The sequence below is a fragment of the Oncorhynchus tshawytscha genome, linkage group LG32, assembly GCF_018296145.1.
Source record: "Oncorhynchus tshawytscha isolate Ot180627B linkage group LG32, Otsh_v2.0, whole genome shotgun sequence".
Classification (NCBI taxonomy): Eukaryota; Metazoa; Chordata; class Actinopteri; order Salmoniformes; family Salmonidae; genus Oncorhynchus; species Oncorhynchus tshawytscha.
The window spans coordinates 5,635,450-5,654,693 of NC_056460.1; the positions used below are offsets into that span (position 1 = coordinate 5,635,450).

General features: G+C 43.3%; 1 protein-coding gene across 3 annotated transcripts in view; it reads right to left on the reverse strand.

Annotated features, from left to right (window-relative positions):
- Nucleotides 1-13,864, reverse strand: part of LOC112230407 (CSC1-like protein 2) — a 98,097-nt gene extending 84,233 nt beyond the window's left edge. For all 3 annotated transcript variants that reach the window (XM_024396698.2, XM_042310700.1, XM_024396696.2), the window contains exons 1-2: nt 13,544-13,864; nt 1,325-1,568 (exon numbers count right to left, since the gene is read on the reverse strand). In XM_024396698.2, coding sequence (XP_024252466.1) covers nt 1,325-1,498 — 174 coding nt within the window. In that variant the 5' untranslated portion in view covers nt 1,499-1,568; nt 13,544-13,864. The remainder of the gene's footprint in view (nt 1-1,324; nt 1,569-13,543) is intronic.
- Nucleotides 13,865-19,244: the final 5,380 nt, after the last annotated feature.

Genomic DNA, 19,244 nt, shown 5'->3' on the forward strand with positions numbered 1-19,244 from the left:
ACCCCAGTCTGAGGTCCTGAGCGCTCTAGAGCAGGTTTTCATCAAGGATCTTGCTGTATTTTGCTCCGTTCAGCTTTTCCTCGATCACGACTAGTCTTCCAGTCCCTGCCACTGAAAAACATCACCACAGCCTGCTGCTGCCACCACCATGCTTCACTGTAGGGATGGTGCCAGGTTTCCTCTAGGAGGGACGCTTGGCATTCAGGCCAAAGAGTTCAATCTTGCTTTCATCAGACCAGAGAATCTTGTTTCTCATGATCCGAGAGTCTTCAGGTGCCTTTTGTCAAACTCAAAGCGGGCTATCATGTGCCTTTTCCTGAGCAGTGGCTTCCGTCTGGCCACTCTACCATAAAGGCCTGATTGGTGGAGTGTTGCAGAGATGGTTGTCCTTCTGGAAGATTCTCCCATCTCCACAGAGGAACTTCAGAGCTCTGTCAGAGTGACCATCGGGTTCTTGGTCACCTCCCTGACCAAGGCCCTTCTCCTACGAATGCTCAGTTTAACTGGGTGGCCAGCTCTAGGAAGAGTCTTGGTGGTTCCAAACTTCTTCCATTTAAGAATGGAGGCCACTGTGTTCTTGGGAAACTTCAATATTGCAGACTCTTTTTTTGGTACCGTTCCCCAGATCTGTGCCTCGACACAATCCTGTCTCGGAGCTCTAAGGACAATTCTTTCGACCTCATGGCTTGGTTTTTGCTCTGACATGCACTGTCAACTGTGGGGATCTTATATATACACACAGATGTGTGCCTTTCCAAATCATGCCCAATCAATTTTATTTACCATAGATGTTTCTACAACTTGGAGTCCATCTCAAGGATGATCAATGGAAACAGGATGCACCAGAGCTCAATATGTCAATTTGAGTCTCATAGCAAAGGGTCTGAATACTTCTGTAAATAATATATAGATTTTAGATATATATATATTCATTTGCAAAGAATTCTAAAAACCTGTTTTCGCTTTGTCATTATGGGGTATTGTGTGTAGATTGCTGAATAATTTAAAAAAATCCATTTTAGAGTAAGGCCGTAATGTAACAAAATGTGGAAAAGTCAAGGGGTCTGATATACTGTATACCTATGTGATTGTTGTAGGTTAACATAAAGTCACTAGGACACCTTTTCTCAAATATGGACCTTCAGGTTAGAAGTATTGCTGTACACAGACCTGGGATCCCAGGTAAGTAGAATCTCTGGCCAATGAATCGGTGACCTAAGTCAATAAATTAACTACGGGGGAGAGCAAAAAGATCCTGCAGCACTGGAATGGGGCTAGGAATCTATTTGAAATTCAGGCAAGACTGATCTCTAGACAGACTCACCAGGAAGCACATAAAGTCCAGCGCAAGGACTGTGGGGACGCCTCCAAAGGGTAGGCCCTGAAGCACGGTGCTGCGGATTCGGGCTGAGTAACAGTAGTCCTTGGATTCATTGTTGGGAGAGCAGTTCTCCTGGCCTGCAATGCAGGCCCGGACACCCCCTGGCCATATCCCCATGGTCACGATCAGGTGAAGACCCACAGGATCAGCAGTCTGAGCAAGCTCACAGCCGCATCTTCCGGGAAACCTATCGTGGAAGGAAGGAGGGAAAAGGAGGGTGAAACCACCTATTTCAGATACCTAGATAAACCACACAGAAATCTGAAAATATCTGAAACCTCAGATCTTTGTAAATTACTGTTTCTAAAACTAGAACATGTGAACACAATTCCATAAATAGAGCAAGTGCTGTGCCGCTAAAGACCATTTCACAAAGCAGAATAAGCTTGTTAAGGGCACTTCACAGTAACAGAATTGTCACTTTACAAGTATGCCAAACAAAAACCATTGATTGCAAAGTTAAACCATACAACTCTATGTGGCCATTATGGTATTGATATGACATACTATATTCTAGTGCCAAAATGTACTACGAAGAGTAAATAGGATAATTTTGGTCATAAAGTAAGTCTTGTCCAAAAGGTTTTGAGAGTTCGTCACAACTTACATGAGGGTTGGTTTAGATTACAATGACATCAACATGCATGCCCCCTTTTTGCCCATTAACATGTGGTGGCAAAGCCTAGGGAGAATTGCCACTACTCTTGCTCAACTGACAATGTAACCTGTCTCATCACAATTAAAGTCACTCCAAAAACAGTTATGAGGTAGGGTGGTGTTTTACATCAAATTTCTCTGCAATTGACCCGTGTTATATTTAGCTCCAATCACCCCTATGCACTCATGGGGCTGCAGGGTAGCCTAGCGGTTAGAGTGTTGGACTAGTAGCCGAAAGGTTGCAAGTTCAAATCCCCGAGCTGACAAGGTACACATCTGTCGTTCTGCCCCCGAACAGGCAGTTAACCCACTGTTCCTAGGCTGTCATTGAAAATAAGAACTGACTTGCCTAGTTAAATAAAGGTAAAATAAATAAAATGGTGAATTTCAGAGCGGTAAAATGCTTAACCATACCACTACTAAAAACTCAAAAGTTTAAAAAAGGTGCAAATTCTTTTTTTTTCAAAAACAAGGACATTTCTAAGTGACCCCAAACTTTTGAACTGTAGTGTACAAACATGGGGCGGCAGGCTAGCCTAGTGGTTAGAGCGTTGGACTAGTAACCGAAAGGTTGCAAGTTCAAATCCCCGAGCTGACAAGGTACAACTCTGTCGTTCTGCCCCTGAACAGGCGGTTAACCCACGGTTCCTAGGCCGTTGAAAATAAGAATTTGTTCTTAACTGACTTGCCTAGCTAAATAAAAGGTCAAATAAATACATAAACTCTGCAAAAAAAGAAAACAGCTTCACTGTCAACTGCGTTTATTTTCAGCAAACTTAACGTGTAAATATTTGTATGAACATAAGATTCAACAAGCTCAGTCCGATGATGCTGACACACAGCCCTAGAACCTGATGGACCCTCCACCTCCAAATCAATCCCTCTCCAGAGTACAGGCCTCTGTGAAACGCTCATTCCTTTGATGATAAACAAGAATCAGACCATCACGCCTGGTGAGACAAAACCATGACTCATCAGTGAAGAGCACTTGTCAGACGGTGCGTTTGTGTCCATAGGTGACGTTGTTGCCAGTGAGGTAAGGCAAGTCCTCACCAGACAACAGGCCTACAAGCCCTCAGTCCAGCCTCAGCCTATTGCGGACAGTGAGCACTGATGGAGGGACTGTGCGTTCCTGGTGTAACTCGGGCAGTTGTTGTTGCCATCCTGTACCTGTCCCGCAGGTGTGATGTTTGAATGTACTGATCCTGTGCAGGTGTTATTACACGTGGTCTGCCACCGCGAGGACGATCAGCTGACCGTCCTGTCTCCCTGTAGCGCAGTCTCAGGCGTCTTACAGTAGACATTGCAATTTATTGCCCTGGCCACATCTGCAGTCCTCATGCCTCCTTGCAGCATGCCTAAGGCACATTCGCACGGATGAGCAGGGACCCTGGGCATCTTTCTTTTGGTGTTTTTCAGAGTCAGTAGAAAGGCCTCTTTAGTGTGCTAAATTTTCATAACTGTCTTAACGACTGTTCCACATGTGCATGTTCATGAATTGTTTATGGTTCATTGAACAAGCATGGAAAACCGTGTTTAAACCATTTATAATGAAGATCTGTGAAGTTCATTTGGATTTTTACAAATAATCTTTGAAGGACAGGGTCCTGAAAAAGGGATGTTTCTTTTTTTGCTCAGTTTACATACTGTATGCTGGAGTAGAAACAACACGATATACAGAAAATAAGGCACTTACTTTGATAGGAACGCACATGTCCAAAGTTATTATTGTAAGGAAAACAACAATGCGAACGCCAGCCAAAAGAAGTGCCAGTTTGTGTAAGACTGCGCAAATGTCTGCATACTTCATGTGCGGAAAAAAAATGGGGAAGAGGTCTCCTCGAAGAGGGAAGTTTGAGGCTTTACTGAGTTGGACAAACATACATTGTCTGCAACACTGAAATGGGCTACTTCTATGTGAATTAATGAGGCGGCGGAACACACCTCAATTCAAACCGTTTCAAAATAATTTGAAATGGACAGGTTGAAACATAGCCTACACATAATTAGCAGACAGCATGTGTGAACTGTCCTATTGTGTAACAATCACATTTTGGAACAGTGAGTGCATTCTGACATCACGTGTATAAAACTTAAGCTGTGGCGACCATTAGAGATATTTGGAACTCACATGTGAAAAAGTTAAGACCTAGACACCCAGGTGAGGGGAATTCCTAACCAATCAGTGACCAATCAAGTACAAGGGAGGAGCAAAAACCTGCAGACACTTTGCCCACCCTCCATGGAATGAGTTTGACACGTACTCTAACCATTGTCCCGGTTTCCAAGAACTCCAAGGTAACCTCACAGCTGTAATTATGAAGTGTTTTGAAAGACTGGTCATGACACACATCAACATCACAGACACACTGGACCCATTTCAATTCACATACCATCCAAACAGATCCACAGATGACTCAATCTCAACTGCACTTCACAATGCCCTCTTCCACCTGGACAAGAAGGGAAATATTTGTGAGAATGCTGATCATAGACTACAGCTCAGCGTTCAACACCATTAGTCCCCTCCAAGCTCATCACCAAGCTGGGGACCTTGGGACTGAACACCTCCCTCTGTAACGAGATCCTGGACTTCCTGACGGGACAGACCCAGGTGGTGAAGGTAGGCAACAACAACCTCCGCCTCACGGATCCTCAATACGGAGGCCCATCAAAGGTGTGTGCTTAATCCCCTCCTGTACTCCCTGTTCACTCACGACTGAGGTTTGACTAATCTCGCCCGGGCAGGCATGTTTTGCATCGGCTAAAAGTTGATTGCATTCAATTTGGAAACGGGCTGCCTCCCGGGCATGAGCCAGGTGCCCCGCTCTGTCCGATGGTGATGTCCGCTCAAGACAAAAGTGACATAATTAAGCACCTGTAGCAATTCCTAGGGATGTGTGTTTTCCCATGCAAAAGTGAATTGTATCGATAAAAATCTAACATTAATTTGATGGAAAAACGATGTGCGTTTCTGGACGATGTACCATGCTGCGTCTTTGACAACATGGACGAGCAGATTACTGTTCGATTTGCGCCCCTCCCTCCACACTTTCCCCTGATGACGTGAGGGGCCAAAGAGTTCTAAAAACAGAAGTTCTGTAACTAAAACAAGTTTTATTAGACAAATGCAGGTAGGTCCCTCCCAGTTTCATTCAGTTTGCTTCCATGTAGCCCTTTCCACTCACAGGCTGTCATCCAATATACTCAAAAGGAGTCAGTGTTCTGAAAGATGAGACATTGTCATAATCCTCAAAGTCCGCTTTGATGTCGTATACAAGCAAACCACACACCCATGAGTCCAAATGTGCACTTCACCATTTCCATATTTGAAAATGTAAAATTACAATCCGTTTGTCTGACGTGTCTTTGAAAGCCTAACACTAAGATAGTATTTTATAATTCAGCTAGCTGTGCTGGCAATAGAATAAGCTTTCGTGAAGCCCACCTGACCCAGATTGTGATTCATAATGGAAAGTTTTTGGATTGCATAAACAGTCATTTTGTTTCAAACAAAAAGCGTGTTTGCTTCAGTTCCTCAATGGCAAAGCTAGGAGAGCTAAAAAAAAAATGTTTTTAAAAAAGCACCTTACAGTTGAAGGCTCCTTCCTTTCCTCTTTCCATAAAAGTGCATTGAGATGACTTCGGAAATGTGCAGTTTGGAGAGGTGTGGCGCCACCTGGAGACACCAGTTAGACCTCTCACTCAAACCCTTGTAATCATTTTTTCTTATCTTGCAACTACTCAAATTTCTATGGATGTTCTTATGTTACTGAATGTATTTTCAGATTTAGTTATTGAAAAGTACAGTAAACAAAAAATTCACATAAAATCAACAGTGTAATGTTTGGATTCCTGTGTCAGGTGAACGGTTGTGCCCTCACCTTTGGTCTGATAATTTCCCCATAATCTCCAGTGTCCTTTCAATTGCTACCAAGGTCATGCATTCAGACCTCTTGACTTCTTCAGCCTTATTCTAAAATGTGAGCTCTAGAGTTCTTCTGTGGAGATGGGAAAACCTTCCAGAAGGACAACTATCACTGCAGCACTCCACCAGACGAAAGCCACTCCTCAGTAAAAGGCACATGACAGCCCGCTTGGAGTTTGCCAAAAGGCACCTAAAGACTCCCAGACCATGAGAAACAAGATTCTCTGGTCAGATGAAACCAAGATTGAACTCTTTGGCCTGAATTCCAAGCGTCACATCTGGAAGACTCTTGGCATCATCACTACGGTGAAGCATGGTGGTGGCAGCATCATGCTGTGCATACGTTTTTCAGCAGCAGGGACTGGGAGACTATTCAGGACTGAGGGAAAGATGAACAGAGCAAAGTACAGAGAGATCCTTGATAAAAACCTGCTCCAGAGCACTCAGGACCTCAGACTGGGGCCAGGGTTCACCTTCCAACAGGGCAACAAACCTAAGCACACAGCCAAAACAACACAGGAGTGGCTTCGGGACAAGTCTCAATGTGGCAAGGCCCAGCCAGAGCCCGGACTTGAACATCTCTGGAGAGACCTGATAATAACTGTGCAGCAACACTCCCCATCCAACCTGAAGGAGTTTGAGAGGATCTGCAGAGAAGAAATGGGAGAAACTCCCCAATTACAGGTGTACCAAGCTTGTAGAGTCATACCCAAGAAGACTCAAGGCTGTAATCGCTACCAAAGGTGCTTCAACGAAGTACTGAGAAAAGGTTCTGAAAACTTATGCACGTGACATTTCAGTTGACATTTTTAAGTAAAGATTTCTAAAAACCTGTTTTTGCTTTGTCATTATGGGGTATTATGAGGGGGAAAAAACAATAACACATTTTAGAATAAGGCTGAAAAAGTCTAGGGGTCTGAATACTTTACGAATGCACGCACACATACGGTTCAAAAGATGTTCTACTGTTCAAAAAATGTCCTTGTTTTTGAAAGAAAAGCACATTTTGTCCATTAAAACATTAAATTGATTATAAACAGTGTAGACATTGTTAATGTTGTAAATGACTACTGTAGCTGGAAACGGCTGACTTTTAATGGAATATCTACATAGGCGTACAGAGGCCCATTATCAACAATCATCACTTCTGTGTTCCAATGGCATGTTGTGTTAGCTAATCCAAGTTTATGATTTTAAAAGGCTAATTGATCATTAGAAAACCCTTTTGCAATTATGTTAGCACAGCTGTAAACTGTTGTTCTAATTTAAGAAGCAATAAAACTTGTCTTCTATAAACAAGTTGAGTATCTGAAGCATCAGCATTTGTGGGTTCATTTACAGGCTCAAAATGGCCAGAAACAAAGACCATTCTTCTGAAGCCTACCAGTCTTTTCTTGTTCTGAGAAATGAAGGCTATTCCATGAGAGAAATTGACAAGAAACTGATGATCGCGTACAATGCAGTATACTACTCCCTTCACAGAACAGCGCAAACTGGCTCTAACCAGAATAGAAAGAGTGGGAGGCCCCGGAGCACAACTGAGCAAGAGGACAGGTACATTAGAGCGTCTATTTTGAGAAACAGATGCCTCACAAGTCCTCAACTGGCAGCTTCATTAAATAAATAGTTTTAAATTTAATAGCAAAACACCCGTCTCAACGTCAACAGTGAAGAGGCAACTCCGGGATGCTGGCCTTCTAGGCAGAGTTGCAAAGAAAAATCCATATCTCAGACTGGCCAATAAAAAGAAAAGATTTAGATGGGCAAAAGAACAGACACTGGACAGAGGAACATTGCCTAGAAGGCCAGCATCCAGGAGTCTCCTCTTCATTGTTGTCGTTGAGACTGGTGTTTTGCGGGTACTACTTAATGAAGCTGACAGTTGAGAACTTGTGAGGCGTTAAACAGTGGGGCAAAAAAGTATTTAGTCAGACACCAATTGTGCAAGTTCTCCCACTTAAAAAGATGAGGCCTGTAATTTTTCATCATAGGTACACTTCAACTATGACAGACAAAATTATTTTAAAAATCCAGAAAATCACATTATAGGATTTTTATTGAATTTATTTGCAAATTATGGTGGAAAATAAGTATTTGGTCACCTACAAACAAGCAAGATTTCTGGCTCTCACAGACCTGTAACAACTTCTTTAAGAGGCTCCTCTGTCCTCCACTCGTTACCTGTATTAATGGCGCCTGTTTGAACTTGCTATCAGTATAAAATACACCTGTCGACAACCTCAAACAGTCACACTCCAAACTCCACTATGGCCAAGTCCAAAGAGCTGTCAAAGAACACCAGAAACAAAATTGTAGACCTGCACCAGGCTGGGAAGACTGAATCTGCAATAGGTAAGCAGCTTGGTTTGAAGAAATCAACTGTGGGAGCAATTATGAGCAAAAATCCCAGAACCACACGGTAGTGAATGACCTGCAGAGAGCTGGGACCAAAGTAACAAAGCCTACCATCAGTAACACACTACGCCGCCAGGGACTCAAATCCTGCAGTGCCAGACGTGTCCCCCTGCTTAAGCCAGCACATGTCCAGGCCCGTCTGAAGTTTGCTAGAGAGCATTTGGATGATCCAGAAGAAGATTGGGAGAATGTCATATGGTCAGATGAAACCAAAATATAACTTTTTGGTAAAAACTCAACTCGTCATGTTTGGAGGACAAAGAATGCTGACTTGCATCCAAAGAACACCATACCTACTGTGAAGCATGGGGGTGGAAACATTATGCTTTGGGGCTGTTTTTCTGCAAAGGGACCAGGACGACTGATCCGTGTAAAGGAAAGAATGAATGGGGCCATGTATCGTGAGATTTTGAGTTAAAACCTCCTTCCATCATTGCATTGAAGATAAACCATGGCTGGGTCTTTCAGCATGACAATGATCCCAAACACACCGCCCGGGCAACGAAGGAGTGGCTTAGTAACAAGCATTTTAAGGTCCTGGAGTGGCCTAGCCAGTCTCCAGATCTCAACCCCATAGAAAATCTTTGGAGGGAGTTGAAAGTCCATGTTGCCCAGCAACAGCCCCAAAACATCACTGCTCTAGAGGAGATCTGCATGGAGGAATGGGCCAAAATACCAGCAACAGTGTGTGAAAACCTTGTGAAGACTTACAGAAAATGTTTGACCTCTGTCATTGCCAACAAAGGGTAAATAAAAAAGTATTGAGAAACTTTTGTTATTGACCAAATACTTATTTTCCACCATAATTTGCAAATAAATTCATTAAAAATCCTACAATGTGATTTTCTGAATTTTTTTAAATAATTGTGTCTGTCATAGTTGAAGTGTACCTATGATGAAAAATTACAGGCCTCTCATCTTTTTAAGTGGGAGAACTTGCACAATTGGTGGATGACTAAATACTTTTTTGCCCCACTGTATGCCCCGATAAAGAAAATGAGAATTACTAACAGGTTCAGCCCCTGGTTCGACTGTGATCTGGCAGAGTTACTCCACCTCAAGAAATACATTTTGTGAAAGGCTCAGCACCCGCGTACTCAGGCTGACTGGCTCGCGCTCAGGCAAATGAGAAATAAGTGCACTCAGGAAGGCCAAAGTTACTTACTTTAAGGGGCAGTTCTGGAAAACATTTTTTTTCACCTTTATTTAACCAGGTAAGTTAGTTGAGAACAAGTTCTCATTTACAACTGCGACCTGGCCAAGATAAAGCAAAGCAGTACGACAAACAACACAGAATTACATGGAATAAACAAGCATACAGTCAATAACACAATAGAAAAAAGGAGAGTCTATATAGTGTGTGTAAATGGCATGAGGAGGTATGGCAATAAATAGGCCATAGTAGCAAAGTAATTACACTTTAGCAGATTAACACAGGAGTGATAGATGAGCAGATGGTGTGCAAGAAGTGATATTGGTGTGCAAAAGAGCAGCAAAGTAAATAAAACAATATGGGGATGAGGTAGGTAGATTGGGTGGGCTATTTACCGATGGACTATGCACAGCTGCAGCGATCGGTTAGCTGCTCAGATAGCTGATGTTTAAAGTTAATGAGGGAAATATTAGTCTCCAGCTTCAGAGATTTTTGCAATTCGTTCCAGTCACTGGCAGCAGAGAACTGGAAGGTGGCCAAAGAGGTGTTGGCTATGGGGATGACCAGTGAGATATACCTGCTGGAGCGCATGCTAAGGGTGGTTGTTGTTATCGTGACCAATGAGCTGAGATAAGGTGGAGCTTTACCTAGTATAGACTTGTAGATGACCTGGAGCCAGTGTGTCTGGCGACGAATATGTAGCGAGGGCCAGCCGACTAGAGCATACAGGTCGCAGTGGTGTGTGGTATAAGGGGGTTTGGTAACAAAACAGATGGCACTGTGATGAACTGCATCCAATTTTCTGAGTAAAGTACTGGAAGCTATTTTGTAGATGACATCGCCGAAGTCGAGGATCGGTAGGGTAGTCAGTTTTACTAGGGTAAGTTTGGCAGCGTGAGTGAAGGAGGCTTTGTTGCGAAATAGAAAGCCAATTCTAGATTTGATTTTGGATTGGAGATATTTGATAGGAGTCTGGAAGGAGTGTTTGCAATTTAACCAGACAAACCTAGGTATTTGTAGTTGGTCACACATTCTAGGTCAGAACTGTCCAGGGTAGTGATGCTAGTCAGGCAGGCGGATAGTGAGCTGTTGAAAAGCTTGCATTTGGCTTTGCCAGCGTTTAAGAGCAGTTGGAGGCCACGGAAGGAGTGTTGTATGTCATTGAAGCTCGTTTGGAGGTTAGTTAAGTGTCCGAAGAAGGGCCAGATGTATACAGAATGGTGTCGTCTCCATAGAGGTGCATCAGGGAATAATCTGCAGCAAGAGCAACATCGTTGATATATACAGAAAAAAAAGTCGGCCTGAGAATTGAACCCTGTGGTACACCCATAGACTGCCAGAGGTCCGCACAACAGGCCCTCCGATTTTACACACTGAACTCTGAGAAGTAGTTAGTGAACCAGGCGAGGCAGTCATTTGAGAAACCAAGGCTATTGAGTCTGAGGATAAGAATACGGTGATTGACAGTGTCGAAAACCTTGGCCAGGTCGATGAAGACGGCTGAACAGTACTGTCTTTTATCGATGGCGGTTACGATATTGTTTATTACCTTGAGCGTGGCTGAGGTGCACTCGTTACCGGCTCGGAACCCGGATTGCACAGCGGAGAAGGTACGGTGGGATTCGAAATGGTCAGTGATCTGTTTATTAATTTGGCTTTCAAAGACTTTAGAAAAGGCAGGGCAAGATGGATATAAGTCTGTGACAGTTTGGGTCTAGAGTGGCACCGCCTTTGAAGAGGGAGATGACCGTGGCAGCTTTCCAATCTTTAGGGTTCTCAGACTAAATGAAAGAGAGGTTGAACAGACTGGTAATAGGGGTTGCAACAATGTCAGCGGATAATTTTACAAAGAGAGTGTCCAGATTGTCGAGCCCAGCTGATTTGTACTGTTCCAGGTTTTGCAGCTCTTTCAGAATATCTGTGATCTGTATTTGGGTGAAGGAGAGGCTGGGGAGGCTCGGGCAAGTAGCTGCGAGGAATGTGGAGCTGTTGGCCGGGGTTGGTGTAAGCCAGGAGGAAAGCATGGCCAGCCGTAGAGAAATGCTTATTGAAATGTTCGATTATCATGGATTTATCAGTGGTGACCGTGTTACCTAGCCTCAGTGCAGTGGGCAGATGGGAGGAGGTTCTCTTATTCTCCATGGACTTTAGTGTCCCAAAACGTTTTGGAGTTAGAGCTACAGGATGCAAATTTCTGTTTGAAAAAGCTAGCCTTTGCTTTCCTGACTGACTGTGTATATAGGTTCCTGACTTCCCTGAACAGTTGCATATCGCTGGGACTATTCGATGCTATTGCAGTCCGCCACAGGATGTTTTTGTGCTGGTCAAGGTCAGTCAGGTCTGGAGTGAACCATGGCCTAGATCTGTTCTTAGTTCTACATTTTTGAAAGGGGCATGCTTATTTAAGATGGTGAGGAAATTACTTTTACAGAACGACTAGGCATCCTTGACTGACGGGATGAGGTCATTATCCTTCCAGGATACCTGGGCCAGGTCGATTAGAAAGGCCTGCTCGCAGAAGTGTTTTAGGGAGCGTTTGACTGTGATGTGGGGTGGTCGTTTGACCGCGGACCCCATAGCGGATGCAGAAAATGAGGCAGTGATCGCTGAGATCCTGATTGAAAACAGGATCTCAAGACCTGGAGAATAAAACCTCCTCACAGCTGCCCATGTCCCTTAATGTGGATGATGTGGTTGTTACTGACAAGAAGCACATGGCTGAGCTCTTTAATCACCACTTCATTAAGTCAGGATTCCTATTTCGCTCAGCCATGCCTCCTTTCCTGTCCAACATTTCCTCATCTACCACCCCTTCCAATGCGACTAGCCCCGATGCTCCTCCCTCTTTTTTCCCTGCCCCGCTACAAAGTTTCTCCCTGCAGGGGTCACTGAGTCCAAGCTGCTGAAGGAGCATACAAGTACTTGGGAGTATGGCTAGGAGGTACACTGTCCTTTTCTCAGCACATATCAAAGCTGCAGGGTAAAGTTAAATCTAGACTTTGGTTTCCTCTATCATAATCAATCCTCTTTCACCCCAGCTGCCAAACTAACCCTGATTCAGATGACCATCCTAACCATGTTAGATTACGGCGACGTAATTTATAGATCGGCAGGTAAGAGTGCTCTCGAGCGGCTAGATGTTCTTTACCATTCGGCCATCAGATTTGCCACCATTGCTCCTTATAGGACACATCACTGCACTCTATACTTGTGTAAACTGGTCATCTCTGTATATCTGTCGCAAGACCCACTGGTTGATGCTTATTTATAAAACCCTCTAAGGCCTCACTCCCCCCTATCTGAGATATCTACTGCAGCCCTCATCGTCCACATACAACACCCGTTCTGCCAGTCACACAAAGCACACACATCCCTGGGTCACTTGTCTTTTCAGTTCACTGCAGATAGCAACTTAAATGAGCTGCAAACACTCAAACTGGACAGTTCTCAATTTCTGCATTCAAAGACTCAATCATGGACACTCTTGCTGACAGTTGTGGCTGCTTTGCATGATGTATGGTTGTGGCTGCTTTGTATGATGTATTGTTGTCTCTACCTTCTTGCCCTTTGTGCTGTGTCTAATAATGTTTGTACCATGTTTTGTGCTGCTGCCATGTTGTTACCATGCTGTGTTGTCATGTGTTGCTGCCATGCTTTTGTTGTCTTAGGTATCTCTATGTAGTGTTGTCTCTCTTGTGATGTCTTGTCCTATATATTTGATTTAATTTATTTTTAATCCCAGCCCCGTTCCCGCAGGAGGCGTTTTGGTAGGCCGTCATTGTAAATACGAATTTGTTCTTAACTGACTTGCCTAGTTAAATAAATAAATAAAAATCAACTAGCCTATGGGCGTGACAGGCCCAGATCAAATTAGTGCGAATGCGATTCTGCATGATTGCTGCGTCAACATTTTTAAACACGTGAACCCTCACAATAGTCAATTGTATGTAGGTCTTTAACTTCAGGCCATATGACAAAACAAATTAAATGAAGCCGCAGCGTCTTTTACCTGGCAATCCAATTTGATGTTCCGTTTGAGTCTTCTCTTTCTCCAATGGCAATACCCAAAACGCGATAGGCTAAATATATCGTTACAACTCCACCACCAAGGTGACGAGGTCTAGAAACCAAGCAATCAGCCTCACGAGAGTAAGCTACTGAGAAGCGTCAGAAACATATTTGAAATCCATTATGGGCTTTTTGTTGCAAAAGTTTAAAAAGCGGCGAATTGCTTCACAGTCCCATTGAACGACACCGAAAATGGATGCGGACGCTCCGGGAATAATTACAGGCAATTGGAAGCCCGACATATTCCATTATGAGCCTCTCTTCCAAAAACAAACACGAGGTGGCGACAAATTAACACTTCCGTTTGGTTTTCAAAATAAAAGTCCCCTTATCCAACAAAACATGCAAAGTCATTTTGCAAACTGTGACTTTCCGTGTCCACAGGCATTTTGTAAAGTTATTTGATTTATTTCCTATTAGTTACACCTCATTGGAATCATTGGAACACATCTGTTTTATTTACTTGAAATCTTAAGGACAAAAATATATATTATCTCAACTAAAAACGAGTCCAGTAAGCTCACCAAAAACAAATGTCATTTGTATGGAAGTTGCAAATTACAAAGTGGCAACTGCAGATCATACTGCTTACTTAAGGAGTGCCACTTCCACCCGCGTTGGCTTCTACCCAGCTCAAACTCAGGACCTCTGCCTCGCAAGCACACATGACCGCCCTCCTAGAGCGTTCCAACCCATTGCACTGCCAAAAAAGGCCTATTTCAACAGTGCAAGGGGTGACACATTCAGGCTGAGAAGTGAGTTTCACAGATCCCCATCTGCTACGTATGCACAGATAGATCAGTATATCAGTAACCATAACCAAAAAAATAAAATTAAGACTAATGATAATGTAAATTAACCACTATGATCATTTTTACACTCATCCATATTAAGCTACCAGAAGACTGCTGTTTTTGAACATTAATGTAGCAAATTCAAGGGTAAGCCCAATTCGGGACTTTGACTATTACACCTCTCGATGAGGTCACTAGTTGTTGTACAAAGATCTCTACATGTTTACTGAATGCTACTGTAACAGGTTAAAGGAAATATTCATAGCCTGTTATACATTAAAAAGTATTAGAAGTTCATAGTATGTGAGGATCTTAAAACATCTAAGGTTAAGAAGATGCATTCAGTATTAGTTGATAGAGATTGATAACATTCATATAATTGTGTTAAAGTTAAAATCTATCAAAGGGTACGAATTGTGAGAGTAATGTGTAAACGTTATATTGATTACTTTATTTTGTGGTGCCTAAAAGTGTTCATCTGTCATCTACGAAATGCTCTTAATCTATGAGCCGGAGATCGATTGCTCTGGTTTCCACCCATATTCCTGGGGAAAATCGCGGTCTTTTTCTCATTGAACTAAACCTTGAATTAAGAATACAACGTCGTATCAATCTCGTGATTATTTCTCCCCTGTTTTCAGGTACTTTATTGATGATAAAAATAGTAATTTAAATGTTATAACTCACTAATATGTCAAGAGTGTTTAAGGTGTGTCTTAGTAACGTCTTGAGGAAGTTAGAGTTAAGTTTGAAGAGAGTAATATTAGCCCTGCTCGGTTGAAGTGAAGAATAGCATCGTACTGAGAGTAGCTGCCATTTTATGTCGATTGTGAATGAACATGTACGTTGTTAATAAGATATTTTGCTGTGTTATTTGTATAATGGTTTTTCTGTTGTTTTGTAATGTGTTACTTTTGTGAAATGATTGAACTAAACGTTGAATTGAGAATACAACACCGTATCACTCTCGTGATTATTTCTCCCCTGTTTTCAGGGGCGTAACACTACTGCCATCCCTATGTTTCGATGGCCTCACCATCCCACTTCCAGTTCTAACACCAGTGTAGCGAATATGGGGAGTAGCCCGACCAGGACACAAACCCAGGTTACTGCTACTGTAGTAGTCCAAAACTTTAATTGTTACACCAAGAGGTCTGAACTTTCTGATGAGATATTTAATAATGTTTTATGGTGTGTCCCTTTCTGGGAAATTTGTCTTGCATCTCAACAATCAACAGCACAGCATCGCCAATAAGTGCAATAAATACATACATAAATCACAATCAACTACAGTAGACATGTGGACACAGTTCAGAATTCAGTTTGTCAGTTCTGGTGGGGGGGAACAGTTCATTTATTCAATTGATTTTTACTGGTGGTAATGAATGATTTCTGGGCTCTGGTGGTTTTGTAAAGATCGACTGCATCGGTGGCATGATGGTATGAGCTGGTACTCCTGGTTGAGTGGGTGTGTCCGGTTGGTGGCAATTCTCGCTCCTGCCCTTAGTACTCTCTCCAAGAACAGCGTTTCCATGTTCTTGATATTAACAGATTTACTATTTTTGTGTATAAATATTTTTTTTTTAAATGGATAGCTGATTGTACCAAGCTTGGAAACAGAAAGTGGCAACACTCTAAGCAAAGGATGTGTAGAATATGGTTGTTATTCTTTTATTGACCTGATATTTAATTCATCTCATGAAATACAGTCGTTGTTGTCCCTTTTTGTACATCTGTTCTGTGTTTGCAGTTCAGGAAAGTTTTGAGTCAATTGTAAACTCAGCAACCCTTAAACACTGTTTCCCATGCTTGTTCAATGAACCATAAACAATTAATGAACATGCACCTGTGGAACGGTCGTTAAGACACTAACAGCTTACAGAAGATAGGCAATTAAGGTCACAGTTATGAAAACTTAGGACACTAAAGGGGGCTTTTTACTGACTCTGAAAAACACCAAAAGAAAGATGCCCAGGGTCCCTGCTCATCTCCGTCTCCATCTCCGCAATAAATTGCAATGCCTGAAACGCTGAAGACAGCGCTACAGGGAGACAGGACGGACAGCTGATCATCCTCGCAGTGGCAGACCACGTGTAACAACACCTGCACATCCGAACATCACACCTGCGGGACACGTACAGGATGGCAACAACAACTGCCCGAGTTACACCAGGAATGCACAATCACTCCATCAGTGCTCAGATTGTCCGCAATAGGCTGAGAGAGGCTGGACTGAGGGCTTGTGGCCTGTTGTAAGGCAGGTCCTCACCAGACGTCACCAGCAACAACGTTGCCCTTGGGCACAAACCCACCGTCACTGGACCAGACAGGACTGGCAAAAGGTGTTCTTCACTGACGAGTCTCAGTTTTGTTTCACCGGGGGTGATGGTTGGATTCCTCGGATGGGGCCACAGTGTCTCCTGACCCCTCCTGTCTCAGCCTCCAGTATTTATGCTGCAGTAGTTTATGTGTCAGGGGGCTAGGGTCAGTTTGTTATATCTGGAGTACTTCTCCTGTCCTATTCGGTGTCCTGTGTGAATTTAAGTGTCCTCTCTCTAATTCTCTCTTTCTCTCTTTCTTTCTCTCTCTCGGAGGACCTGAGCCCTAGGACCATGCCCCAGAACTACCTGACATGATGAGTCCTTGCTGTCCCCAGTCCACCTGGCCGTGCTGCTGCTCCAGTTTAAACTGTTCTGCCTTATTATTATTTGACCATGCTGGTCATTTATGAACATTTGAACATCTTGGCCATGTTCTGTTATAATCTCCACCCAGCACAGCCAGAAGAGAACTGGCCACCCCACATAGCCTGGTTCCTCTCTAGGTTTCTTCCTAGGTTTTGGCCTTTCTAGGGAGTTTTTCCTAGCCACCGTGCTTCTACACCTGCATTGCTTGCTGTTTGGGGTTTTAGGCTGGGTTTCTGTACAGCACTTTGAGATATCAGCTGATGTACGAAGGGCTATATAAATACATTTGATTTGATTTGCGTCTATCGTCAAAGTAATGAGCGTTCCACAGAGGCCTGTACTCTGGAGCGGGATCGATTTGGAGGTGCAGGGTCCGTCATGGTCTGGGGCGTTGTATCACAGCATCATCGGACTGAGCTTGTTGTCATTGCATGCAATCTCAACGCTGTGCCAGGGAAGACATCCTCCTCCCTCATGTGGTACCCTTCCTGCCGGCTCATCCTGACATGACCCTCCAAGCAGCCATACTGCTCGTTCTGTGCATGATTTCCTGCAAGACAGGAATGTCAATGTTCTGCCATGTCCAGGGAAGAGCCCGGATCTCAATCCCATTGAGCATGTCTGGGACCTGTTGGATCGAAGGGTGAGGGCTAGGGCCATTCCCCCCAGAAATGTTGGGGAACTTGCAGGTGCCTTGGTGGAAGAGTGGGGTAACATCTCACAGCCAGAACTGGCAAATCTGGTGCAGTCCAAGAGGAGGAGATGCACTGCAGTACTTAACGCATCTTGTGGCCACACCAGATACTGACTGTTACTTTTGTTCAGGGACACGTTTTGTTCAGGGACACGTTATTCCATTTATGTTAGTCACGTGTCTGTGGAACTTGTTCAGTTTATGTCTCAGTTGTTGAATCTTGTTATGTTCATACCAATATTTACACATTAAGTTTGCTGAAAATAAACGCAGTTGACAGTGAGAGGACGCTGATATTTTTTGCTAAGTTTACTTCCAAGATATTTGTATTGCTCAACTGATTCTATTTGCTCTGAGTCAATGTGAATGGGCCTGGTATCATATTTTATAGTTCTGAAGTTTATTGTCATTTCCTTGTTGTTTTTTTCACATAGAAATGAGTCTGTTTCCCTTCCACTATTGAGTTAAATGTGTTGTTTCTGTCCTGTAATCATCCTCGGACCCCTAGATGTGTTCCCAGGTTTGTACAATATGCTTTCTAAATGCTACTAAAGGCTGTGAAAACCCAAAAGCCTTGTTTCCACCTTCATTATTTGATCAGGATGATACAAGCAAATTCTGTCATGTTTACACATGGTAATAACATGTGTCTGTTATCAGTCTACTGTGTCCGCATTGTGACCATATTTCCCGACAATATCTATCTGCAGTCTGCAGTAACTACAAGGAACAGTTCCATGTTGTCTTAATCGAGACCACATATTGAGTGTCCCGGTCTTGCCTCAGTGTCTGATACATTTTTACTCGGTCTTGACTCGGTCTCAGACAATGAGGACTCATAATTTCTTCCAGAGACCAGCTGAGACCAGCAGAGTAAAAAACTCGTAGTTACAGTGGTTGCGTTTCATTGCTTAGATGTTGCATGCATCAACCAATGCTTGGTGCCACGTCATTGACTGTGTCATCGACTGACAGATTGCTATAACATATCATGTAAGATCTGGCTTTGTCTAACAGTACATTTCCACACAACACAATAATTCCAATAGCCACTTTAGCTTGCCCTCAGGTGGGAGCTAGCAACCAGCTTAGGTAGTACTAGGTATCAATAGCCAATCCAGTAGGGGCTGGAAGCTATAGTGAGCTTCGATTGGTCATAGAGTATTTGCATAAAGTTCAGCTTTCCCCAACTTTGGTCCTGCTCTGTTCACACTTTCTCACCCATGCTCGCATCACCCAACCATCCCCCCCATCCACTTTGCTTCCCTCCATTGAAAATGAATGGGTGTCTGTGGTTTCATCGCCCCCATAGTGTTGTGTGGAAATGCACTGTAAGCAGAGGAATGCGACCAGTATCAGCTTCCATTCCGTCAGCGCATGAAACTGCTTCACCAGGCCAAATATCCACACTCTTTTCATGACACAATATCTTCACATGAATATCGCCTATTGAAACATGGGCCTCCT